Source organism: Chlorocebus sabaeus, chromosome 14 (assembly GCF_047675955.1).
Source record: "Chlorocebus sabaeus isolate Y175 chromosome 14, mChlSab1.0.hap1, whole genome shotgun sequence".
Classification (NCBI taxonomy): Eukaryota; Metazoa; Chordata; class Mammalia; order Primates; family Cercopithecidae; genus Chlorocebus; species Chlorocebus sabaeus.
Window position 1 is genome coordinate 8,873,521 of NC_132917.1, and position 27,272 is coordinate 8,900,792.

General features: G+C 39.5%; 1 protein-coding gene across 10 annotated transcripts in view; it reads right to left on the reverse strand.

Moving 5' to 3' along the window:
• Nucleotides 1–27,272, reverse strand: part of MBOAT2 (membrane bound glycerophospholipid O-acyltransferase 2) — a 148,679-nt gene that overhangs the window by 86,324 nt on the left and 35,083 nt on the right. For 4 of the 10 annotated variants that reach the window (XR_005243234.2, XM_007971536.3, XM_038006532.2 and 1 more), the window contains exons 2-3: nucleotides 22,967–23,112; nucleotides 8,959–9,036 (exon numbers count right to left, since the gene is read on the reverse strand). The exons of 1 other annotated variant lie outside the window; for it this stretch is intronic. Coding sequence is in view for 6 of the 9 variants with exons in the window: in XM_007971536.3 (XP_007969727.2) it covers nucleotides 8,959–9,036; nucleotides 22,967–23,112 (224 nt within the window). In the remaining 3 variants the exon portion in view is untranslated. Of the gene's footprint in view, nucleotides 1–2,223; nucleotides 2,708–8,958; nucleotides 9,037–12,476; nucleotides 12,655–22,966; nucleotides 23,113–26,795; nucleotides 26,977–27,272 lie in introns of those variants that run through there. 5 more of the 10 variants (XM_007971548.3, XM_007971542.3, XM_073022764.1 and 2 more) reach the window with 4 other exon arrangements.

Consider the following 27,272-nt stretch of genomic DNA (forward strand, 5'->3'; position numbering starts at 1 on the left):
GCTGCCATGTTTCATACCGCCACGTTTCATGCTGCCATGTTTCATGCCACCGTGTTTCATGCCACCATGTTTCATGCTGCCACATTTCATGCCTCCACGCCTCTGCCTGTGCTGTCTACCCTGCAGTAAAGTCTGCCCTTGCTACCTCTTCAGCTGCTTAAGAGTCCTCATATCTAATTCACATACCATTCCCCCCCGGAAGCTCTGCCCTGAGTTGCTTGCTCCTAGCTAGGTTAGCTATTTTTGTAAACTCTCTCCCACCAGAGCTCTTAGCACACAAGATTAAAATGTGCTCACATGCCTCCTGCCACACTGAACTCCTCGGAGGAGAAGCGGAGGACAGTGTCCTAGGAGAGGACAGTCCTCTCCTAGGACACAGGAGGGAGGTGTGAAGTTGGTCTTATACATAAGACAAACGAATGAATGAACCAATAAAACAGCCTGGTTTCATGATTCATCGCCCTTACTGGAATTTTGTCTACCACAAAACAGTGAAGGAATCTTCCTACTAAATGGAGACTGGTATTCGTGTATCTCAGGAATTTAATCTCAATTCTGTCCCTTTGCACTCTGGCAGAGTCACTTGTCCCCCATATCCATGTCCTGTGCCTGGGGAACACACTCCACAGCTGAACCTGATGGAGGCCCAAAGCCCCAACAAGGTGGCACTCGAGTAAATCCTGCTGCTCACTCCTCCTGGCCTAGAATCAGAGGACCTGGGACCACTGGGGCCAAAGAAAACAGCAGGACAGAGTCCGATGGCATCAACTGCAGCGGGAGCATGGGGGAAAGATGTCTTGTGACAGGGATGAAGGGAGGTTCTAGGACAAGGAGATCAGGGTTGGGGCACAGCTTCAGGACTTATGCTGAAGCAAGCAAGCTTATGCTAGGCTGGAGGGTCAGAGACACAGTCAGGCCAAAGACGCTCTCAGACCCTCCACACCACACAGGTCCTAGGAAACAGGCTTCTGCGGCTGCTGTCCAGAGCACACAATCCCTGGGGAGCAGGGAGGTCATCTGAGGCCAGAAAAGACACACGGCCAATCCTTTCCCTGGAGCAATCTTCAAACACATACACACACAGAATAAACTTTGGAAATGGTTCTAAAACATCACATGATGTCAAAATTACTAGAAAGAAACTCACTTGAACTTTCCCATCCCATATCTCAAGAAAGATTCTCCTCTGTCTGCTGATATCTGTAATTCCTTTAACAGCAATAGTCTTTTGTTTTATAAAAAGAGATAAAGGGCAAATTACCTGTGACAGATCGTGCAAATAAATTTCAGTCAAATGAAATGAGATTATTTAAAACAGCATGCTCAGAACAGAACAGATACCGGTTCATACCCACTGTTTCCCAGCCACACGTCCTCAGTTACCCAATAACTCAGTCTCTGCTTGCTCACTTATACAATGAGGTGCCACCACCTCTCAAGCAGTAAAACTGCCAATGGGGCACACAATCAGCCCCCTCTTCCCTTCTATGTCTTAATGGGGGATAGAAAACAAGGTATTGGGAATATAAAGAGAAGGAACGGATGTACTAAGGCATAAAAGGCAGAGAACAGGGAGAAAGTCAATGCTGCAACGATAGAACTTTTCCATTTTCTTTTTTTTCTCTTCTTTTCTTTTCTTTTCTTTTTTTTTTTTTTTTTTTTTTTTTTTTTTTTTTTTTTTTTTTTTTTTTTTTTTTTTTGAGGAGGAGTCTCGCTCTGTTGCTCAGGCTGGAGTGCAGTGGTGCAATATTGCCTCACTGCCACCTCCGCCTCCCCAGTTCAAGCGATTCTCCTGCCTCAGCCTCCTGAGTAGCTGGGATTACAGGCACCTGCCACCACACCCAACTACTTTTTGTATTTTTAGTAGAGGCGGGGTTTTGCCATGTTGATCAGGCTGTTCTCAAACTCCTGACCTCGTGATCTACCTGTCTCGGCCTCCCAAAGTGCTGGGATTACAGGTGTAAGCCACTGCACCCAGCTGACTCTTCCATTTTCTTAGTTCTTTATGGATTTAAGGGGAAGGCACTCGTGAACAGCTTATATCATTGCTCAGCAGCTCCTGCCATGGCTGGTCAGGAACGCCCACCAGAAGGGAATGTAGAAGGCACCTGACACAATCTCCTACAGCATCCAAACCAAAATGTCCCCTCAGCATCAATTTACAGATCTCCAATGACAAATGCAACATTCCACAAACCATACTGTTAAACATTCTCACTGTACCTGAGGCCATCCTTCCTTGGGCCATGTGTGCCTTTTCACATTTCATCTGGCTACTGGTATTCCATCTGAGCACGCCAAAGAATGAGCACATCTACTCCCTTCCAGCATCTGAAGACAGTTACCATGCCTCCCCTTCAACTCTAGACTTCCCTCCTTCAAGGGCACCTTCGAGGGTCAGTGCTCCTGATGTTTCATTCTTTTCAGCTCAGAAAAATACAGATGTATATAAACACTCAAACATTTGCTTTAATGAGAAAATATACAAAATCCTTAAACCAACATTCAAGCTGTGCCTTTTTAATATTGACCTTCCTTGTTACATTTTCCTTTATAACGTTTATCTTTTTTAAACAGCTTTGAGGTAGACTTACATGACATAAAACTTACCTAATTTAAGTGTACAAGTCAATGTGTTTCAGTGAATTCACACTACAGTGCAGGTTTAGAATCCTTCCACCACTGTGAAAGTTCCTTCATTCCCATCTGCAGTGAATCCTCACTCCCATCCCCTGCCCCTGGACAGTCATTGATGCTTTCTGTCATTCTGGCTTCGCCTTGCATAGAAATTTCATACAAATGGCATCCTATAAGCTAGTCTCTTGTGGCTGGCTTCCTCACTCAGCATGTGGACTCGGGGTTTACTCATGCTGTGGCACGTGCACATTCCTTGTCACTGCTCAGTAGTATTTCACTGCGTGGATGTACCATGGTTCACTCACTGCTGATCAACACTTGGGTTATATCCAGTTTGGGCTATGATGAATAACACGGCCATAAGCTTTCACAGACAGGTGGCCATGAGGGTATGTTTCCATTTCTTTTGGAGTAGAATTACTAGGTTTTATGGGAAGTGTATGTTTAACATTTTGAGGAACCGCAAACTCTTTCCCTCAGCGGCTGCCCCATTTTATATTCCCAGCAGTCATGTGTGAAGTTTCCACCCTCCCCACGGCATCACCCACACTTGGTGCTGCTGCTCTTTGTGCGTGTGAACTGGTACCTCACTGCTGTTTGCATTTGCATTTTGCTAACCACTAATGATGCTGAGTATCTTTCATATGCTCACTTTGCATTTATGTATCTTTTTTGATGAAATGTCTTTTCAAATCTTTTGCCCCTTTCTTAACTGGGTAGCTTGTTTTCTTAATATGGAGTTGTAAGAGTTCTTTAAATATTCTGGATAAAATCCTTTATCAGATATATATTTTGCAAGTATTTTATTTTAGTCTGTGGCTTTTCATTAAGTCCAAACTACTACTTTTGTTTTTATTTTGTGCTTTTAATGTCATACCTTTGCCTAATCCAATGTCAAATATATTTACTTCTATTTTTTCCTAGAGGTCGTATAGTTTTTTCTCACATGTAGGTCTCTGGTCTATTTTGAGTTAATTTGTGTGTACACTCTGAGGCAGGGCTCAAGATTTATTATTTACTTGTTTCCATGCGTATAACTTTTATTTTCTAGAGATGGGGTCTCACTATGTTGCCCAGGCTGCTCTTGAACTCCTGGGCTCAAGCAGTCCTCCCACCTCAGTCGGCCAAAGTGCTGGGATTGCAGGCGAGAGCCACCATGCCTGGCCTGAGTGTGTATATCTAATTTATGGCACCATTTGTAGAAAAGATAATCCCTTCCCCAGTGCCTTGCCCTCACACATTTGTCAACAATCATTTGACCATATTTTGTTCAACTGATTTACATGTCTATCTCTATAGTGTCTTGATTACTGTAGCTTTGTGGTAAGTTTTGTAATGAGACAGTCTAGGCCTTTGACTTTTTTCTTTTTTGGGGGCTATCTTAAATTCTTTTTATTTCCATTTAAATTTTAGGATCAGCTTGCCAATTTCTACAAAACAGCTCGCTGGAATTCTGACAGGGATTGCACTGAACCTGTTGCTCAAATGTGGAAGTGAAAGCACTGCCATCTTAACAAGAACTGACTCTCCCTATCCATAACATGGTGTCTCTCCCATTTATTTAGGTCTTCTTTCATTTCTGTCAGCAATGCTTTTTCCTTCCAGTGTAGTGATCTTGCACTTCTTTTGCTAATTCCTAAGCATACTGCTCTTTTTCGTGCTACTGTGAATGAATTTTTACAATGTTACCTGGACTATTCATTTCTGACATACAGAAATAACACTGATTTTTGTATATTGATCTTACATCCTGTGATTTAACTATCTCTTTTATATTGTTTTGAACAACAGTTCTCACTTCAACTGTTAAATATCAGGCCTTACATTATTTTACTTCCCTTTTACACAACAGCTATACCAAGGGAAAGGCAAACAGTTCAATCAGCATTTAAAAAATCACCTGCTTCAGAACAATAAGCCATGATAAGTCATTTTTTTTTTTTTATTTTTTTGAGACGGAGTCTCGCTCTGTCACCCAGACTGGAGTGCAGTGGTGCCATCTTGGCTCACTGCAAGCTCTGCCTCCCGGGTTCATGCCATTCTCCTGCCTCAGCCTCCCGAGTAGCTGGGACTACAGGCACCGCCACCACACCTGGCTAATTTTTTGTATTTTTTAGTAGAGACGGAGTTTCACCGTGTTAGTCAGGATGGTCTCGATCTCCTGACTTTGTGATCCACCTGCCTCGGCCTCCCAAAGTGCTGGGATTACAGACATGAGCCACCACCCCCGACTGTAAGTCATTAATTTTTAAAAGTTCACATATTTCACTATTTGTGCTCTAGCAAGTTTAAAATTACCACTTAGCAAACTTAAACTTCTAGTTTTGAAGCTAGTAGCAAAGGTTTCTCTCTGCCTCCTGCTCTTTTTAAAAATCCCTGTTAGAATACAAGTTAGCTTAGAATACAAGTTAGCCAAATCCAGTCCACCACCTGTTTTTGTAAATAAAGTTTTCCTGAAGCACAGCCACACTCCTCCCTTACATGTTGTCTATGGATACCTTTGCACGACGCCAGCAGAGTGGAATAGTGACAGAGGCTATATGTCCTGCAAGCTGAAAGTTCACTTACTGGATCTTTATAAAGATAGTCTGTCAAATCTGCTCTCAGAAGTGCTGGGTGAATATGGTGAAACTTAAATTCCTGCTATGTCAAATAAGGGGAATTAATATCATAATATATAGTGCTATAGAGTGTCCCAAAATTCGTATGTTGAAACCTAATCCCCAATATGAGGATATTTGGAGGTGAGTCCTTTTGGAGTTGATTAGGTCATGAGGATAGAACCCTCATGTGTGGGATCAGTGCCTTCTAGAAGACATCTAGATCTCTCCTGCCCCTTCCACCATGTGAGGTTAGAGAGAAGATCGTTGACTACGAACCAGGAAGCAGGTCCTTGCCAGATGCCAAATCTATCAGCACCTTGATCTTGGACAGCCTAGATTCCAGAACTGGGAAAAATAAACTTCTGTTATCAGACATGCAGCTTAAGGTGTATCATTACCGCACTTCAAAGTAAGACATATAGGATACTCCATCCCCAACACTCTTTTCTTTGTCTCTATTACCTCAACTGTTCAATGTTTTCCTCAAAAATTTCAAAGCTTATATGAAAATACAGACTAGGAAAAAGCACTGAATTTTAGAATAGATTACATTTTATTTTACTTTATTTTTTGAGACAAGGTCTCACTCTGTCACCCAGGCTGGAATGCAGTGGTACAATCTTGGCTCACTGCAACCTCCACCTGCGGGTTCAAGTGATTCTCCTGCCTCAACCTCCCGAGTAGTTGGGATTACAGGCATGCCACCACATCTGGCTAATTTTGTGTATTTTTAGTAGAGATGGGGTTTCCCCATGTTGGCCAGGCTGGTCTCAAACTCCTGGTTTCAAGTGATCCACCTGCCTTGGCCTCCCTAAGAGCTGGATTACAGGCGTGAGCCACTGTAAATTACATTTTAAAGGTAAAATATCTAGATATGAATCAGAATAATAAAACATACTATAGAGGCATTAAAGGGAATTACAAAAATAAAGTATGTATGTGCATGTGTATATATACATATATAATATATATTATATATGTATTTGTATTTATACATGGGTCAATCAAAGCAAGTACAATAACTACATTATGAATATTTCATAAAGAGTATAAAGCAAAAAAAATCATAAAGCAGACAGAGGTAAGAATTTAAAAACTGTTCAGTACTCAGATAAGTTCAAATCTTTCATTTTAAAGACTTAAACTCTAGCTAAAGAAATATATTGAAATATAATATAAGAAATATATACCATGTAAAACTAGAAATAAACAGATTGTATTGCACATAAACAATCACTTTGGACAACACATAAAAATGTTCTAAGTCCCATTTAGTGTATTTGGTCTGACCCATTAAACATTTCTAATTACTATAAAGGCCTAAGCAGGGAAAAAAAAAAAAAGAGCGTATTCAGATAATAAGAAAAAAAGTAAAAAAGTAAATTCATAGAAAAATATATATGGGTATAAGCTGAATAGAAGGGAGCTAAAAAAGAAATCAAAATACGTACTTTTCAAATTAATTATCCACCTACTATTTACTGCCAACCCTAGCAATTTACTCACATGGCAAACGTTACTTACCTGCCCTAATCTTCTACACTAATAGTGTCAAATTACAACACCAAGATTCTAACCTAAATATCAGCATCATATAAGCAAGTAGCATTATCTCCCTGAATACTTACTGTAAAAGAGTAACGTTACTAATTTTATACAACTGTATGTCTCTAAAGCAGCACTATCCAATATCATTTTCTGCAATGACAGAAATGTTCTCTATCCGCACTGTCCAATGTAGCCCCTAGCCATATGTGGCTAGTGAGCACTTGAAATGTGGCTGGTGTAACTAAGGAACTGAATTTTAAATTTTAATTAATTTAAACTTACACAGTCACATGTGCACTAGTAGCTGTCATACTGAACAATGCAGGTCTAAAGTATCACAGAGTTCACAGACTGCAACTAAGAAACAGTGACAGACTAGATTAAGAAAATGTGGCACATATATACCATGGAATACTATGCAGCCATAAAATGGATGAGTTTGTGTCCTTTGTAGGGACACGGATGCAGCTGGAAACCATCATTCTCAGCAAACTATCGCAAGAACAGAAAACCAAACACCGCATGTTCTCACTCATAGGTGGGAACTGAACAATGAGATCACTTGGACTCGGGAAGGGGAACATCACACACCGGGGCCTATCATGGGGAGCGGGGAGGGGGCAGGGATTGCATTGGGAGTTATACCTGATGTAAATGACGAGTTGGTGGGTGCTGATGAGTTGATGGGTGCAGCACGCCAACATGGCACAAGTATACATATGTAACAAACCAGCACGTTATGCACATGTACCCTTGAACTTAAAGTATAATAATAAAAAAAAGAAAAAAAAAAGAAAAAGAACCAATTTCCCATTGCTAAACATGAATTGACTAACCTTCCAACTGAAAAGCATATTACTTTTGCTTCAGCCAAAATGTATGTAGGTCCCTTACTTTCTATAATCTAATCTAATCTAAACCTGATTAATATCTTCTGCATCAGATATTAATTGTAGCATCACTTTGAACCCATCAGAGGTACAAGTTTTTTAAAAAATAGGGTCATAAGCCTATAAAAATTGCTTCATCTGAAACACTATCTAAATACCCTTTCTCCTCTTATAAAAATTAAAATAAAAACATCAGGTACTTGTAAGGGCTGGTTTACAGAGGAAAAAGAAAAGTCAGTGCAGGCGATGTCAATGGAAATGGAGAAGACAGTGCACATCACAACAGAGGTAGTGACTCACAGTGCCAAACACGGAAAATGCAAAATAAAATGAGACTTAGAAAAAAGCTAATAAAAGCCATAGGTTTGATTCCTTATACAAAGTTTTTGCAGACATATGTGATTCAGAATTCAGAAATATGGTACATATGTCACACATCATAGCTCAGACATTGCAGAACACCCAGCAGGATCTGCTGATAGACTCTGTCCCTGGGTTTTCAGTCAAGTACATTTTATCCATCTCTATTCCCAAATTTCCACCTCTAGCCCAGTTACTCAGCTCCTACTATATGTCTCCTTAGTTACCTATCTCCTATTACATGTCTTACAGATATCTAAAAGTCAGCATCCACTTACACAGCAAAAATCCATTGAGTGTTTACTATATACCAACCACTGTTTAGGGGCTGAAATGCTTGAAATGCTCTATGCCACCCTCAACATGCTCCCCACTTTCAGGGCTCCCCACCTCAGAAGACAGTGCTGCCATCCACCCTACTGTTTAAGCCAGAAACACAGAAGTCATCCTTGATACCTTATTTCCTACCGGTCCTTCTAAATCTCTCTCCAGTCTACTCACTTCACTGCATCTCTCCACAGCTATCACCTACAGACTAAGCCAGTGGTTCTTAACAGTAGGCAATTTCACTCCTCCAAGAGACATGTGAAAATATCTGGAAACATTTATGGTTGTCACAGCTCAAGGGGTGCTACTGGCATCTAGGCGGTGAAAGCCAGGAATGCTACCTAACATCCTACAAAGAAAGCACAGGTTAGTCCTGAACGTCAATGAATCATCCATCCCAAAATGTCAACGGTGCTTTAAGTAAAAAGAAGAATGATGCATACCAATGATTTTATTTTTGTATTTATGACAATTCTTCTTTAAAAAGTTATCACAATTCAGAATTACTTTTAATGTAATGAATAAAATTCTATTCTGATGCAATTCTATTCAAGTGAAATATCTATTTGCATGTGAACAAAGTGAATACTTACTTGTGCATGTTCTCCACTCCTATGATGATCATGATACAGTAGGAAATTCCACTTTGTACAAGAAAGTGTAAGGCATACCTATAAAAAATAAGAGCACTATTAGAAGAGGGATGCCAAGTCACAAACATCAAGCTGAAGTGAATTAAGCTAAAAAATACTTACGCACAACACAGAATCCTTCTATTCCCAGAAAAAAATAAGGAATGAAATCTCAGAAGCCTAAAATCCTGTGGACACCCTAAAGAGGGAGTCACATACCACAGGCTCCAGAAGAGCTGGGGGGAAAAAAACAAGGCCTAAAGCCATGCCCAGTGCCCAGCACTCCATGTCTCCTGGCTGCATGGAAGCTATGTGGGATTACGTGGCTCAGGATTATAGCTTTCTTCATAACTCAAGGCATAATTATTTTAAAAAGTAATTAATATGAATTTCAGGATCATCCTGACAGAACATCAGTTGTTTTCCCAAACTAGTTTCTCCAAAACCAACTTTGTACTCCGCCTCTACCTTTTTAACAGTATGACTGACAAAACAACAAAAAAGTACTAAATATTAGAATTTACAAAAGAAAAGGGTATACTCAAATCCACTTCTTCTCAATACATGATGGCTCAAGTCAAATAAACTTCCTTATATAAACTGAATTCACTAATTTTAATTTGCTATAACATATCTACAAACATTCTGGCTAACATGACACAGTCTTGTCTTTTCTTTTTTGAGACAGTCTCACACTGTCGCCTGGGCTGGAGTGCAATGGCGTGATCTCGGCTCACTGCAACCTTGGCCTCCCGGGTTCAAGCAATTCTCCTATCTCAGCCTACCAAGTAGCTGGGATTACAGGCGCCCACCACCACACCCAGCTAATTTTTTGTATTTTCAGTAGAGATAGGGATTCACTATGTTGGCCAGGCAGTTCTCAAACTCCTGACCTCGTGATCCGCCCAGCTCGGCCTACCCAAAGTACTGGGATTACAGGCATGAACCACCGCACCCAGCCCATGACACAGTATTTTCTAATATTCCAATATTCTTGAAATCCACCATTAAATGAGATAATTTACTCATTTCACAAAATTCAGGCAAAATATGATCAGCATGTCTGTGACTAAAATCCATCAAAACCATCCCTAATTTATGCATGTCCGTGCATGCATACACACTCTTTCTAATTTCTTTCCCCTTTGGTGGCACGAACAATTTAAAATAAAATTTTCAAATCATCAGGCACAATTTAAAGTATTTTCTGTTTTCTCTTGAATCTCTAAATCTACTTTAATTTTAAACTACTACTGAGGGTGTTAACCTATGATCAAAATAACTTTTAAACTTAATCCATACGGAATAACAGGCACCTCCAATGTGGAAAAGTTACACAAAATTTTGAACACATTTTTCCATAGAAATATTATAAATCAGTAATAGTCTCCAAGGCAGGCCCATAGGAGAAACTTATTTGACCTGTTGTACAGGAGAGGTCAGTCTATGTGTTTGACTGACATGCACACACACACACACGCAATGAAAAAATGGTGGCCTTTTTTAAAAAAACTATTATAATCAGAGGAAGCAGAAAAACCTAAATGAGTATAAAAGGAAATAGAAGAAAGCTTTTTTAAAAAACAATTAAAACACACACTTTTCAAATTAATGATCTACTTCTTATTTGTTGCCAACACTAGCAGTTCACTGGCTGACTTCTGACTTCGTGGGAAAAGGTGACAAGGGCTGCTAGAACACCTTCAAGGGCTTCTTAAATTGAGAGTAGAACTCAATAGAGGTACTTATCTTAAACACGGAAAACACATTTTTGAGGACTCTTGGGGGGAAAAAGTGCTCCTTTGCTATGTTAAATTTCTTGAAACATGAGTGATATATCACAACTTTAGAAGCTATGAGTCTTCTCAAACAGTGATATGGTGTCTCATATCACCTTAAGGTGGCCCCTCCTCTCCTGACATAGCCATTCAGGTGATATGTTTGGCCATCTTTGGAGTGCAGTTTAACATTTGAGCAGTCTCCTGCTGTGTAAGCCTTCGTTGTTGCAACAATCCAAGTTTAGCAGTAGAAGATGAATCTGCACTTACCTCTATCTCACTGACCTCCGCAACAAGCATTCAGTTGCTTTTCTACTCAGTGAATGCACTGTTGATATTCTTCATAATTTTCTGTACTGAGCTACTCTGCTTGTTCTCATTTGTAAAGTGACCATAATAAACACAGTAGCCACTTGAGATTTTTCAGGATTAAGGGATAATACATGAAAAGCATTGGCAGGGTTACCTAGCACGTAGTAAGCACTCAACTATTAAGTATTATTAGTAAAGTAAAAATTAAAGACAGATATGTTAAAAGTCTATTACAATCCAACCCTCATAATTTCAGAACTGAGGAAACTAAGATCATATATCTAGTCAGTATATTCCAACTCACATCAAAACTCAAGTTGTTTCGGGGCAATTTATCCACTGGCTGATTCTCCAGGGAATGCATTCAGGAAGAATGGAACCCCATGAGCTGTATATCATAATCTTTTAAGCTACCTAATAAGCACTTGGAAAATAAAACAATGCTTTGTCACAAAACATTAGTTTGTTTTCAGATACCACATTTTAAGTCTTCTGAATTTCAAGTCACACTAAAGGCAAGCATAAGGTTTATTTTTAGCAAAAAAAAAAAAAAAAGTTTTAAAAAAAGGTTGAAAACACCTCAATTGTTCCACTAATCTTTACCGAATGTCTACCATCTGAAAGGCACTGTACTGAACACTAGAAACACAAGAGTCAATGAGACACAGTTTATGTCCTCATAGAACTCCCAGTCTAGACAGAAAGACAAGAATAGATTACTTCAATACTATACGATATATGCTAAAAAAGAGATAAACACAAAAATTTCCAACCTGCATCACTCTGGATGATGGTAATAACAGATGAATGACTCTGAGTAACTTTCCATGTTCATAATAACTAGCTATCATCCCATGTTCTTTCCGTAGTTTTACAGATTTACTTCTCACAGTAATCATTGGTTCTATTTCACAGATGAGGAAAGTGAAGCTCAGAGCGGCTAATAACATGTCCAAAGTCATACAGCCACCAGACCAAGGCAGCCACACTGGAATACAGGTTTGCCTGACTTCAGAGTTTAAGCTCTATCCCATTACCATATGGTGTTATTATGAAAGACATTTAAATAAATAATTAAAGTCTAAATTCTCACTTAAAAGGAACTTGCAGATGATCTTTCTTTTTTTTTTTTTTTTTTTTTTTAAAAAAACTAAGACCAAAGAGAAGGAGGTAAATGATAAGTTACAGGCATTACTTGTTTTACTGTACTTTGCCTTACTGTGCTTTGCAGATACTGAAATTTTTTCCAACTTGAAGGTTTGTGGCAACCCTGCATCGTGTCAGCCTGTTGGCACCATTTTTCCAATAGCACGTGCTGGGACTTCATGTCTCTTTGTCGCAGTTTGGTAATTCTCAACAATAGTTCAAACTTTTTCAATATTATTTTACCTGTTACAGTGATCTGTGATCAGCGATCTTTGATGTTACTACTGTAATCATTTGGGGCGCCACATACTGTGCCCACATAAGAACTTAATCGATAAATGTTAAGTGTGTTCTGACTGCTCCACTGACCAGCAGTCTCTGTCTTCCTCTGTCTTTCTCCCTCTCCTGAGGCTTCCCCATTCTGGAAAGACAACAATTATTTAAATTAGGCCAATTAATTAACCTACAATGGCCTCTAAGTGTTCAAGTGAAAGGAAAAGTTGTATGTCTCTCACCGTTAAATCAAAAGCCAAAAACGATTAAGCTTAGTGAGGATGGTATGTCAAAAGCCAAGACAGGCTGAAAGCTAAGCTTCTTGCACCAGTTGTAAATACAAAGAAAAAGTTATGGGAGGAAACTGAGAGTGCTACTCCACTGAACACACACAAATGATAAGAAAGCACAACAGCATTGCTGCTAACATAGAGAAAGTTTAATTGGACAGAAGCTTAAACCAGCCAAACATTCCTAAGTCAAAGCCTAGTCCAGATCAAGACCCTAACTCTCTTCAATTCTAGTAAGGTGGAGAGAGGTGAAGCTGCAAAAGAAAATTTTGAAGGTAGCAGATACCGGCTCATGATGTTTAAGGAAAGAAGCCATCTCCATACCTGCTAACACAATACCCATTATGCAGCCTGCAGCTCAGGGAGTAATTCTGACTTTCAAGTCTCCTTATTTAAGAAATGCACTTCGTAGGGCTATAGCTGCCATAGATAGTGATTCCTCTGATGGATCTAGGCAAACTAAATTGAAAACTTTCTGGAAAGGATTCACCATTCTAGATGCCCCTAAATACATTTGTGATTCATGGGAGGAGGTCAAAACATAAACATTAGCAACAGTCTGGAAGACGTTGATTCCAACTCTCATGGATGTCATTGAGGGGTTCGAAACTTCGGTGGAGTAAGTAACTGCAGATGTGGTGGAAAATAGCAGAAAAACTAGAAGTTAAGCCTAAAGATGTGACTGATGACTGCAATCTCATGACAAAACTTTATGAGCAAAGAACGTGATTTCTTCAGATGGAGTCTACTCCTGGTAAAGATACTGTGAACATTGTTGGAATAACAACAAAAACATTTTCTTTCCAACTTCTATTTTAGATTCAGGGGATACATGTGCAGTACCTGGGTATATTCCATAATGATGAGGTTTTAGGGTATGAATGATCCCATCACCCAGGTACTAAGCATAGTACCCAACAATCAGTTTTTCAACTATTGCTCCCCTCCTTATCTCCCATCTCTAGTAGTCCCTAGTGACTATTGTTGCCATCTCTATGTCCATGAGTACACAATGTTTAGCTCCCATTTATAAGTGAGACCACGCAATATTTGGTTTTGTGTTCCTATGTTAATTTGCATAGGATAATGGCCTCCAACTCCATCCATGTTGCCACAAAGGGCATGATTTCATTCTTTTTTATAGCTGTGTGGTATTCCATGGTATATATGTACGACATTTTCTTTGTCCAGTCCAGCATTGATGAGCATCTAGGTTGATTCCATGTCTTTGCTATTGTGAATAGTGCTGTGATTAACAGGGAAAAGCATGTGTCTTTTTGGCAGAATAATTTGTTTTCCTTGGGGTATATACCCAGTAATGGAATTGCTGGGTCAAACTGTAGTTGTTTTAAGTTCTTTAAGAAATCTGCAAACCGCTTTTCACAGTGGCCGAACTAACTTACTTTCCCAACGTTGTATGAAGCTTTCCCTTTTCTCCACAGCCTTGCCAATATCCATTGTGTTTTGACTTTTTAATAATAACTATTCTGACTGGTATGAGACGGTATCTTGTCGTGGTTTTGATTTGCATTTATCTGATGATTAATAATGCAGAGTAATTTTTTCATGTTTGTTGAACACTTGTATGTCTTCTTTTGAAAAGTGTCTTTTCATGCCTTTTGCCCATTTTTAATGGGATTATTTGCTTTTTGCCTGTTCAACTGTTTAAATTCCTTATAGATTCTGGATATTAAACCTTTGTCAAATCTATAGTTAGCAAATATTTTCTCCCATTCTGTAGGTGGTCTGTTTACTCTGTTGATAGTTTCTTTTGCTGTGCAGAAGCTTTTTGGTTCTAATTAGGTTCCACTTGTCAATTTTTGTTTTTCTTGCGATTGCTTTTGAGGACTTTAATCATAAATCCTTTCCCAAGGTCAATGCCCAGATAAAATGATGTTCTTCACTTTTTTTTTCAGGATTCCTATAGTTTGAGGTCTTACATTTAAATCTTTAATCCATCTTGAGTTAATTTTTGTACATGGTGAAAGGTAGGGGTCTAGTTTCATTCTTCTGCATATGACTAGCCAATTATACCAGCACCATTTATTGACTAGGGAGTCCTTTCCCCACTCTTTATTTTTGTGAATTTTGTTGACGATTAGATGGTTGTAGGTGTGTGGCTTTATTTTGCAGTCCTCTATTCTGTTCCATTGGTTTATATCTGTTTTGTACCACTATCATGCTGTTTTGGTTACTGTATCCTTATAGTATAGTTTTAAGTCATATAGTGTGATGCCTCCAACTTTGTTCATTTTGCTTAAGATTGCTTTGCCTATTTGGGCTCTTTTTTGGTTCCGTATGAATTTCAGCATAGTTTCTTCCAATTTTGTGAAAAATGACATTGGTAGTTTGATAGGAATTGCTTTGGGCAGTATGGCCATTTTAGTGGCATTGACTTTTCCAATCCATAAGCTGAGAGGTTTTTCCATTTGTTGTGTCATCTATGATTTCTTTTAGTGGTGTTTTGAAGCTTTCCTTGTAAAGATCTTTCACCTCCCTAGTTAGATGTATTCCTAGGTATTTTTTTTTGTCTGTGTGGCTATTGTAAATGAGATTACATTCTTGATTTGGCTCTCAGCTTGAACATTATTGGTATATAGAAAAGCTGCTGATTTCTGAACATCGATCTTGTAGCCTGAAATCTTGCTACAATCATTTATCAGCTCTAACAGCCTTATTTATCAGTCCTAACTCTTCCTAAGGAGGAGTCCTTAGGGTTTTCTAAGTATAGAATCATATCACCAGCAAAGACCAAGAGTTTGATTTCTTCTTTTCCTATTTGGATGCCTTCTATTTCTTTCTCTTGTCTAATTGCTGTGGCTAGCACTTCCAGAACTATGTTGAACAGGAGTGGTGAGAGGGGATATCCTTCTCTCATTCCTGTTCTCAATAAAATGATTCCAGTTTTTTTTTGAGACTGAGTCTCGCTCTGTTGCCCAGGCTGGAGTGCAGTGGCATGATCTTGGCTCACTGCAACCTCTGTCTCCCGAGCTCAAGCAATTCTCCTGCCTCAGCCTCCCAAGTACCTGGGATTACAGACGTGTGCCACCACGCCTGGCTAATTTTTGTATTTTTAATAGAGATGGGGTTTTCCCATGTTGGCCAGGCTGTTCTCAAACTCCTGAGCTCAGGTAATACACCTGCCTTGGCCTCCCAAAGTACAGGGATTACAAGTGTGAGCCACCATGCCCGGCCACCAGCTCTTCTTTATACATCTAATAGAAATCAGCTGTGAATCTATCTGGTCAAGGGCTTCTTTTGTGGTTGGTAGGTTTTTCATTACAGGTTCAATTTTAGAACTCAATATTGGTCTGTTCAGTGTTTCAATTTCTTCCTGATTCAATCTTACAAGACTGTGTATTTCCAGGAATTTATCCATTTCCCCTAGATTTTCTAGTTTGTGTGCACAGAGATGTTTATAATAGTCTCTGAGGATCTTTTTGTATTTCTGTGGGATCAGCTGTAATGTCACCTTTGTCATTTCTGATTGTGCTTATTTGGATTTCCTCTCTTTGTTAATCTAGCTTGCAATCTATTGGCCCTGTTTATCCTTTTAAAGAACAAACTTTTGGTTTTGTTGGGTCTTTGGTTGGATTTTTGGGTCTCAATTTCATTCAGTTCAGCTCTGATTTTAGTGACTTCTTTTCTTCTGCTAGCTTTGGGGTTAGTTTGTTCTCGTTTTTCTAGTTCCTCTAGGTGTGATGTTAGATCATTATTTTGAGATCTAACTTTTTGAAGTGATGTTTATCACTGTGTACTTTCCTCTTAACACGCTTTTGCTGCATCCCAGAGCTTTTGGTATATTGTGTCTCTGTTTTCATTTATTTCAAAGAATTTTTAAGCTTCTGCCTTGATTTCATTGTTTATTCAAAAGCAATTCAGGAGCAAAATGTTTAATTTCCATGTAATTGTGTGGTTTTGAGAGATCTTCTTGGTATTGATTTCCATTTTTACTCAACTGTGGTCCAAGAGCATAGACGGTATGGTTTCAGTTTTTCTGAAGGTATTGAGACTTGCTCTATGCCTGAGTATGTGGTCGATCTTGAAGCACATTCCATGTGCAGATAAGAAGAACGTATATCCTGTGGCTGATAGGTGGAGCATTCTGTAATGTTTATTAGGTCTGCTTAGTCAAGTGATGACTATAAGTCCAGAATTAATTTATTAGTTTTCTGCCTCATTGATCTGTCTAATGCTGTCAGTGGGAGTTACAGTTCCCCACTATTATTGTGTGGCTAAGTCTTTTCATAGGTCTAGAAGTACCTGTCTTATCAATCTAAGTGCTCCAATGTTGCACATGTACATACTTAGGATAGTTAAGTCTTCTTCTTGAGTTGAACCCTTGAGAGGTAGAATTTTATGTAATTTTATTCAGGTAGAATTGTACTTAATTTTATGATTTTATGCATGTAGGATTCATTATGTAATACACTTTTTTTTTTTTTTAACTGTTGCTGGTTTAAAGTCTGTTTTATCATATATAAGAATAGCAAGCAACCTCTGCGTTTTTTTTCCACCCCTCATTTGCATGGTAGATCTTTCTCCAACCCTTTACTTTGAGCCTATGGGTGTCATTATGTGTGAGATGGGTCTCTTGAAGACTGCACAAGAATGGGTCTTTTGTTTTTATTCCACCTGCCACTCTGTGCCTTTTAAGTGGAGCATGTAGGTCATTTATATTCAAAGTTAATATTGATATGTGAGGTTTTCATTCTATCATGACATTGTTAGCTGGTTGCTTTGTAGTTTCTATTGTGTGGCTGCTTTACAAGGTCTGTGGGCTACATATTTATGTTGTTATTGTGGTAGCAGGTATTGTTCTTTTGTTTCTGTGTTAGAACTCCCTTAAGGAGCTAAGGCTGGTCTGATAGTAACAAATTCCCTTAGTGCTTGCTTGTCTAGAAGAGAGTCTAGTTCTCCTTCACTTAAGAAGTTTAGTTTGGTGGGTTGAGAAATTCTTAGTTGGAATGTCTTTAAGAATGCTGAAAATAGCTCTCCAATCTGTCCTGGCTTGTAAGGTTAGCCCTGATGGGGTTCCCTTTGTATATGGCTTGCCCTTTTTCTCAAGCTACTTTTAAGATATTTTTCCTTAGCACTGACCTTGGACAGTCTGGTGACTATATGCCTTGGTGTTACTCATTTTATATACTATCTTGCAGATGTTTTCTGGATTTCTTATATATGGATGGCTACTTCTAGCAAGATTAGGGAAGTTTTCTTGAATTATTTCCTCAAATACATTTTCCAGGTTGTTTACTTTTTCTCCTTCTCTCTCAGGAATGCTAATAATTTGTATATTTGGTTGCTTCACATAATCCCATATTTCTTGAAGATTTTGTTCATTTATTAAAATTTTTTCTATTTTTGTCTGATTGGGTTAGTTCCAAAGACTGGTCTTCAAGCTCTGAAATTCTTTTCTCTGCTTGGTCCAGTCTATTGATAGAGCTTTCAACTGTATTTTGAAATTCCTTGAGTGAGTTTTTCAATTCCAAAAGCTCTGACTGATTTCTTTTACATATGTTTATCTCTTCCTTCATTTCCTGGATTGCCTTAGAAGTTTCTTTGTGTTAACTTTCAACTTTGTCTTGGATCTCACTGAGCTTCCTTGCAATCCATGATTTGATTCTTTATCTGTCGTTTCTGAGTTTCCATTTTGGTTAGGGTCCATTGCTGGAGATCTAGTGCAATCATTTGGTGGTGTCACTACATAACGCCAAAATTCTTGCACTGGTTCTTTCTCATCTAGAGATGCTGGCACTTCTAATTTTTATAATTATTTTCATGCAGGTAAGTTTTTTTTCTTTTTCTTTCTTTCTGTATCATGTTATTTTTTCTTTCCTTTTTCCTTTTTCTCCCTCCTTAATGAGATTGGGCTGTGAAGTTCAACGTACAAGCCCACAGATGGTGCTTATAAGTGAAAGCTGGCTGCAGCCAACACAGCTGAGTATATACTTGATCCTTGTTTACTGGCAGAAGCTCTCTACTGCCTCAGGCAATAAGCTGGTTTGTGGAGTATACAGTGGTCTGAGCTCCCTACTCAGCCCCAGGGGGACAGGGGCCACAAACAGCAGGGCCAAACAGAGCAGGCTGGCCTACAGATCCCCCAGTGGCAAGCACAGACACTAGTGCCAAGGGAGAATCCAGAGGGCAGCCACCAAGAATGCAGGATTGTGCCTAGGCATGCAGCTGGGAAACCATCTGGGCTCCATGTTCTCTACACAGGAATGGGAGATGGCTTAAACTTCTAATCTAGAAGAGTTGCCATTCCATATGCTTGGAAACCTGCCTGGGCATGGAACACAGAGGGTCCCCTTGAACCACAATCTACGTCCAGGAAGAGTGGGGTGGCTCAGGCTGCTGAACCAGAGAAGCAGAAGGTCTAAATGCCTGTAGATTTGCCTGAGTGTGGAGCAGAGAGAGCCTCACTGCACCACGATCTATGTCCAGGAGGGATGGGGTGGCTTAGTCTGCTGGTCCAGGCAAACAGGTGCTCTCAAATGTCTGGATTTCTGCCTGCAGGTGGAGTAGAGAGGGCCTGTCATACCACAGCATCAGTAGAACAGAGTGGGGCACCCAACAATGGCACACATGGATCAGTTTCAGGGCACCAAGCTAGCCTTGGCTGCAAGTCTTGCTGCCCAGGAGAAACTGCAACTTAGCAGCTCTCCTCCTGACCCAGTCTTGCAATGGAGGAAAGCACAATTCTAGCCCTACAGCTGAAGCGCTTTCCACAGTTCTAGCTGTGGAGGCCCCTACCCACTCCAGAGCAGGTGCTCTAATCTCTGGCCCAAGACTGAAATGCCTGCACGGCCATGCTGCTGAGTCACAAAGGAATGGCTGGCTTCATACGTGCCTGGATTAAAAATGGTGTCCTGTTTTCCATCTCAAGTCTGGGAGAATGTCTGCAGCTTTTCACGATGTCTGTTTCTCACAGTGTCTCAAACCCTCTCCCCAGGTTGGCTCCAGAGCTTGGGAGAAACAAAGTGCTCTCCCTCAGAGTGGGTTGCTCAGATCCTCAGTGGAAAAGTGAGCAACAGAGAAGGGCTCCCTGCCTCTCTCACGTACTGGGGCTTCATTCACTTTTATCAACTGGATGCTATCACAGGGGCTGTTTGCCAGCATTCCCTTCAGGATCTGAGGTGTCCTTCACAATTCTGGTGAATTTCTGTCTTCCTTCTTGAATTAAAGCTCAGAGAGTTGATCTTTATGTACTACCATGCTATTTCCAAGTGGCTGAGGCACACTGAAAGTCTCTAATCAGCCATCTTGGACTCGACTTTTAATTCAGAATTTAGAATATTACATAAACTTAGCTGACAAAGCAGCAGCAGGGTTTGACTCCGATTTTAAAAGTTCTACTGTGGGTAAAAGGCTATCAAACATGCTACAGAGAAATCTTTTGCGAAAAGAAGAGTCGATCACTATGGTAAAGTTCATTGTTGCCTTATTTTTAGAATTTGCCACAGCAACCCAAATCTTCAGCAGACAACACTCTGATAAGCAAGCAGCGATCAACATAAAACAAGATCTTCTACCAACAGAGATTACAACCCACTGAAGGTCCAGATGATCCTTAGTATTATTTATTATTTACTAATAAAAAATTTTTCAATTAAGATATGTACTTTTTTTAGACATAATTATATTGCATACTTAATAGACTAGAATATACGGTAAATATAACTTTTAAATGCACTGGGAAACCAAAAAAGTTTATGTGATTTGCTTTATTATGATATTCACTATATTGTTGTGGTCTGGAATCAAATCTGCAATATCTCTGAGGCATGCCTGTATATTTACAGAGTACTAACATGTTTTCCAAAAGACAAGTTGTCAAAATCAATAGCAGACACAATTGTTTTTGAGCCTACAAAAGAAAATACTGAAATGCAAATCAAAATAATATATCCCTATTAGTTAATTCCAATTAACAAAGAGTGATCTTACACATGGTACAGAGGCATAAACAATCCCTCTTTCCAAAGAAAGAATACAGAAAGCTTTCTCCTTTAAGAAAAAAATAGAGAACTCGTTTGAAAAATAAAAATAAAAATCCTGGCTGGGCACAGTGGCTCACGTCTATAATCCCAACACTTTGGGAAGTCAAGGTGGGCAGACTGCTTGAGTCTGGGAGTTCAAGATCAGTTTAGACAACATGGCGAAACCCCACCTCTACAAAAAATTAGCCAGGTGTGGTGGCACACGCCTATAATCCCAGCTGCCCAGGAGGCTGAGGTGGGAGGATCGATCACCTGAGCCCAGGAGATTGAGGCTGCAGTGAGCTGTGACATGTCACTGCACTCCAGCATGGGCAACAAAGTGAGATCCTGTCTTAAAAAATTGAAAAAAGAAGAAATCCTTTTTATCACATATAATTTGAAGTACTTCAGACTACCTGACATTAACAATGTTGGGTTACTTGTGACATTGTGTTACAAGGCATCCAAGAAGGCTTCACAGCAAGAGAACACTTCTTTAGTAAAAGATGTTTAAGTAAAGAGATGCCTCCTCATCTTTGGCAGTACCTCCATGTTACACAACTGTAGGTGATACTATTTATATTTTTATCTTCTACTCTGTCTCCATAGACCACAGAGTGAATGGTGTCCCCTGGAGTTGGCCAATATGAACTATAAGCCTTTCCCAATGCATTATGGAAATATGCTACCCAAATATATACTGAATATCAAAGTTATTTGTGGATGAAATGCGTAGACTGGGATATGCTTTAAAATACAAAAATAAGTTGAAAAGGATAAAACAAGAATGGTAGAATTTTAATAACTGTTGAAGCTGAGTGATGGGCATATGAGGGCTCACTATATTGTTCTTTGTACCTTTATGTTTGAAAAGCTCCATAATCAAAAGTTTGAAAAATATATACTACTCCATGGCATGATTTATGAAAAGTTTAAATAGTATCACCTGAGAAACCTTAAAAAACTGTGATGATATAAATGTGATATCAATGAAGCAAAAAAGACCAGACTTGGGTCTTATTTAAGAGGTCATATTTAAATCTCAATACTAAACACTGTCTACCAGGGCAGTACCTATCAGAGGTAATATGGTAGAGACTGAAAAAATTATCTCTAATTAATTTTTCATGAGTTTCTAGGAAACACTTGCAATTGCCAGAGGCAAAAATTAGATTAAGAAATATCAGTGTATTCCAATCCTCATAACCATCAAAAAACAACATTCTAGAACAAACATAAAAGCGTCATTAAAGTCCCAGATTCTACAACCCACAACAGAAACTACTAAGGCACAGACCGAGTGAGTGCATTTTCATCCTTTCAGGGAATTCTGATATCAAACAACAATCTGCAGAAGAGCAAGCCTAAAAGTCCTTCACTGTGAATGGCGAATGCTACAGCAGATGAGCATGCAGCACAAGTGCTCACATAAGAAAGCAAGCTCAGGAAGAGACCACAAAGAGACTGCCACTGAGAGTTTCTGCTGTTTTGACAAGACAGTGTGCCCTTCTGATTTCTTCTGCATGCACAGCTAACATTTGTTTGCTACTTCCTGTAACAAACAGGAAGTACAGTGTTTCTGTATTTAAGACTCTCAGGGTAGCCCTGAGGACTGAGAAAGAAAACTAATGAAAGAAAATACCAACATCCATCTGAAAAGTCAGAAATAAAAGCTTTCCATCATAAATAATTCTTCCCCATGAAGAACAGACAAATGAACAAACAAAAAGCCTCTTTTTGCTAATGGCAGAATCTAAAAAATAGCAATAAAGTTCTATCAATAGGCTTTATCAGGCTCTTAAAAGCTACTTGCCCAGAGAAAAAACAGCCAAACAAACAAAAACACATTTTAAATGGCTTTTCTGTCAGTATAAAAGATCTGCAAAATAGGTGTAAAGAACTACTCATGACAAGATAAAATGCCTTTATATACTTTTCATCTGTCTTTTCATAAATTATAAATAGTAAATTTTCCTCTAAGACTAAACTAAAGAGAGAGAGAGAGGGAGAGCCCATTTCCCATTCGTTGTTTTTTGTTTTAAAAATAAAAATTTAAAAGTTGGCCTGGAAAAAAAACTTTTTAAGTAAATGTAAGAACAACACCCTACATACTGTATCTTTCCACATACTCAATTCTCAAATATATCCAAATAGTCTTCATTTTAAAAGGATCAAAATAGTTACTTACCATCCAAAGCAAAAAAGTGCAAGATAAAGGCCCAAAAGGGTAGCAACTACATGTCTTATAAAAGAGCTAGTTTTGCTTGAATGTAGATAAGTTCGAAACCAAATGGCTGCTAGCAAGGCAAAGAGTTGGCACACTACAAAGTTGACCTGTAAAGAAAAATTAAAATTTTGTATTAGCAACACAGACCTGAATTTTTCATATCATGTTACATTGAAATTCTCAGGACAAAAACACAAAGGTTACACAAAAATTAAGACCTTCCAAATTTACAAAACAAAAACAAAAATTAAGGGAAATCCCAAGGATGAGCCTCAAGTTCCAAGTGATGGGCCAATGCCCACCAAATGCCTCTGCTAGAGCTGGCAGGGAACAGGTGTGGCCACGTGGGGAGAGGTGTAGAAGGACACCTGGAAAAATCTGGTTGACACTGGTTTGCAGACACAGAAACAAAAAACCCAGGGCACCTATGGGTTAAGGGGAAGAGAAACTTGTTTTAACGACTGAAGGAACCCTGTAACTGGTGAAAAAGAGGAGCACTAAATTTCTTCGCAAAACCTCCGGGAGGGGTCAAAGTCCCCAAGCTCCCTGAGACTATAAGGGCACCAGGGGCTGGAGGACTGGTGGGATGCAAGACAGTCTGTGGCAATGGGAGTAAAGGGGAGTCTAAACGTCACCACTGTGAACAGTGGGAACCTGCAGCTAAGCTCTGAGGCATCTCAAGGATTGGCTCCCAAGGGGAAGGAATGAATTAGATAAGGGACAAAGCAGCCTTCGAAAAGCTCAAGTCCACCAACCTCAATTTTTAAATTTCCTCATAGTTCACTAGGAACTAAACTGTTCTTGACTTATAGAAGTGAAATACACTCTGGTAAGACTGCTGCTGCTCTTTTCTCCCCAAACAAAAAGACAGAAAATAAGAATCTCTCACGGTAAGTAAAGACAGACTGGAGAAAAATCTCCATTTCCTTTTTCTTTTTTTTTTAAGACAGGGTCTTGCTCTGTGGCCAAGGCTGCACTGCAGTGGTGAAATCATAGCTCACTGCAGCCTCTACCTCCCGGGCTCGGGCAATTCTCCCATCTCAGCCTTCCAAGTAGCTGGGACTACAGGCACACACCACCATGCCAAGCTAATTTGTGCATTTTTTTGTAAAGACAAAGTTTCACTATGTTGCTCAAGATGGTCTTGAACTCCTGGGCTCAAACAATCTGCCTGCCTCTGCCTCCCAAAGGGCTGGGATTATAGGCATGAACCATCACACCTGGCCAAAATCTCCATTTCTCTCTTACGAAACACATTCTCATAGAATCTTAGGAATAATAGGCCTTAAAGTCTATAAAGAAAAGAAAAAATCCATTGACGTTAGGAACTTGCAAAAAAATAACAAAACAATCAGTGTTTCAGGCACCTAAATTGTGAACAAATCACACTATCTACATGTAGCTATCTCCAGAGACCCATAGAGAGATCTCTGCCTAAGACACAGACAAGTATGTTCTCTTTCTCACATTTCAAGGAGAAAAACAGTAGAACATTGCTGTACATTGTCTAAGAATCAATTGTTCTTTAAAACAGACTCAATAAAAGCAAAATGTCTTTCCAAAAGTTTTAACACTTCTTGCCTTCTAAAGGGTTCTAACAGCATTTTTTTAATTAAGCAAAAAGTGAATAAAATGGAAAAATCAGTATTCTTCATATTAACTACTCACATCTACATGGTTGCTTACAGTTTAAAACTTTGTTTCAAATATCTCTTATTTCTTTCTTTTTCAGATAGCTCCTAATTTAATTATAGCAAACATTTACCAAGCATCTACTATGGGCAAACATGGGAAATCTAAAAATGCACGAGTCCCAGTCCTAGCTCAGGATGACTTTAGAACCTAATGGAAAACATAAACATACACAGAAGGAACGTCAACCCAACATCAGAGTCTTCTTAATGGTTACATAGAACATCCTTCAAGACACCACAAAAGAGCGAGCCTGAAGGGGTGCATGCCACAAAGCATGTGAGGGGCGAGCTGGGTGGGCAGTGCTTCCCAATCCCGCTCATCTCCACAACCATCGGAGCGGGCAGCTTCCCCTCCCCTGTTCCATATCAGTCTATTCATACATTACAAGACAAAGTATGATTCTTGCCAAGAAAGAGTATGTCAAGGACAACACACATATAGGATTGTACAGAATTTCTGAAATCTCTTTTCAACATTTTCATCATTCCGATAAAGAAAATGAGATCAGGCCTCACTCTGGACACTGAATCAAAATCTTTGGGGGGATAGGCCCAAAAATATATATAAAAAATAAAATGAAAACACAGGTTCTTATGATCCTCAAGGTGTGAGAAGCACTGTGTTGGAGAAAAAGGGAAATGGCATTTTAAGGAAGAAAACAACATGAAGAAAGCACACAGACAGGAAAGTGCCAACGCACCGCATGGCCAGGGATCATGGGAGATGAGGTCGGAAGTGGGGTGGTTCAGAAGTGAGGGCTTTGAATGCCATGCCAAGGCATTTGAGCCCATAGTGACGACAAAACCATGGAAGATTTTTAAAACAAGAAAGTGATGAGATTGACCCTCCACCTCTACATATCCAGAACTCTTGGATATCCATGAGAAACTATGAACCACTCAATAGAAAACTGGGCAAAAGGAAAGAACAATTTACAAATATCAATGTCCAATAAAATCTGAAAAATATTCTCTCTCAACTGTAAGTAACGAAGTGTGAAATAAACCATCAGTGAGGCACTATCTTCTACCTCTCAGTGCTGCTGGGGACATGAGGAAGCTGGTGCTCTATACTGTTAATCTGACTGTACCTTGGGACAGCTCTTTAAAGAAAATTGGACAACGGCACCAAAACTTAAAACATAATATCCTTTACCAAGAAATTCAACATTTACAACTTTACCCCAGATAAAGTGGCACAAAAGCACAAGAGCTTAGGCACACACGAAGATCCACTACACACTGTCAGAGCACACATGCACAGGGCCATGCACAGGAGACTGTTACACAAATAGAGCATCTCACATCTACAGAAAAGCAGCATTTCCATTTCCCATCAGTAGGAAAAAAAAAAAAAAGCTAGATTATCCAATTAATGCAACTGGGGGTAATTGGTTTTCCTTTTGGAAAAGCCAAGTTACACTCCCGTTTGATAAGCCACGTTGCTAATATTAATCATGTGCTTATACGGCAGGTATGAGTACACGCCCCTCAGATCTCCACCCGCAGGGGGCATAACTCACTGACAGCACCATCTGCAGCACACTTGACACCCATCACCAGGCTCATGCCAAGGCCATGCTGGGACCTCCTTAGAACTTCACTTCCCCACAGCCAGGCTCCCTGCCCAGACTCATGCCAAGGCCATACTCCTGACAGCCTGTGCCTCCACCTGCCCAGCCTTCCTTCCTTCCCCCTCTCCTCCAGAGGGGCCGGTCCTGCAGTCCGCAGCTCTCCCTCCCTCTGCCAGCTCCCCAGAGCATTGTCTCACAGACAACTTCCCCAGCTCATCACTTGCTCTCTAATTGCTCCTTGGCACCTGCTCCTCAGAGGACCCAAGCTGACACAACATTCTAAGCACCTTACATTTAAAATCTATTTAATCTTCACAATAACCCTATGAGAAGAACTCTACTATTATCTCCACTTACCAAGTCTGAAACAGTTTAATTAGTGTAACTTGTTACTCATCAGGTAGTCTAGATCTAGAACTTGAATTCCTGACCACTACATTATACTGCCTACCACATTTAAAAACAAACCCCAAACAGAATAGCGGTCCATACACAACTGTAATAGTCTTTAGTACCAGTCACCTGTATCTGGTTCTCCTCCCCTTCCAGGTAGACAGAGGATGTATTTCCTACTCCCTTGTGGGGACAAGTTTTGGTTGGTGAATTGTTAGCAGAAGTGATGTGTGTTGCTTCTCGGCCAGGACACTTAACTGCCAGAACAAGAATCTTCAGAGTTGTGCTATCTGCAATGTTCCAGAAATGATGAGGAGCAAATTACCCTGCCAGTCCATGAGTGGGCAAGTAGCAAGAGGGACCTTTGGTGTTTTGAGCCTGTGAGATTTGGGGATAGTTGGCAGCATAACCTAACTATGAAAACTAACACTATATATATACATATATATATGTATATCCTAGACAAGAATGTAAGAGATTATAATCTTATGTGATATAACAATAATTTAATATAAATTTTATATATTGAGTAGATTTACTACATAAAAATAAAAAACTTCTACAAACAACAAAGAAATACTAAAGACATCCTAAGTAACAACGTGG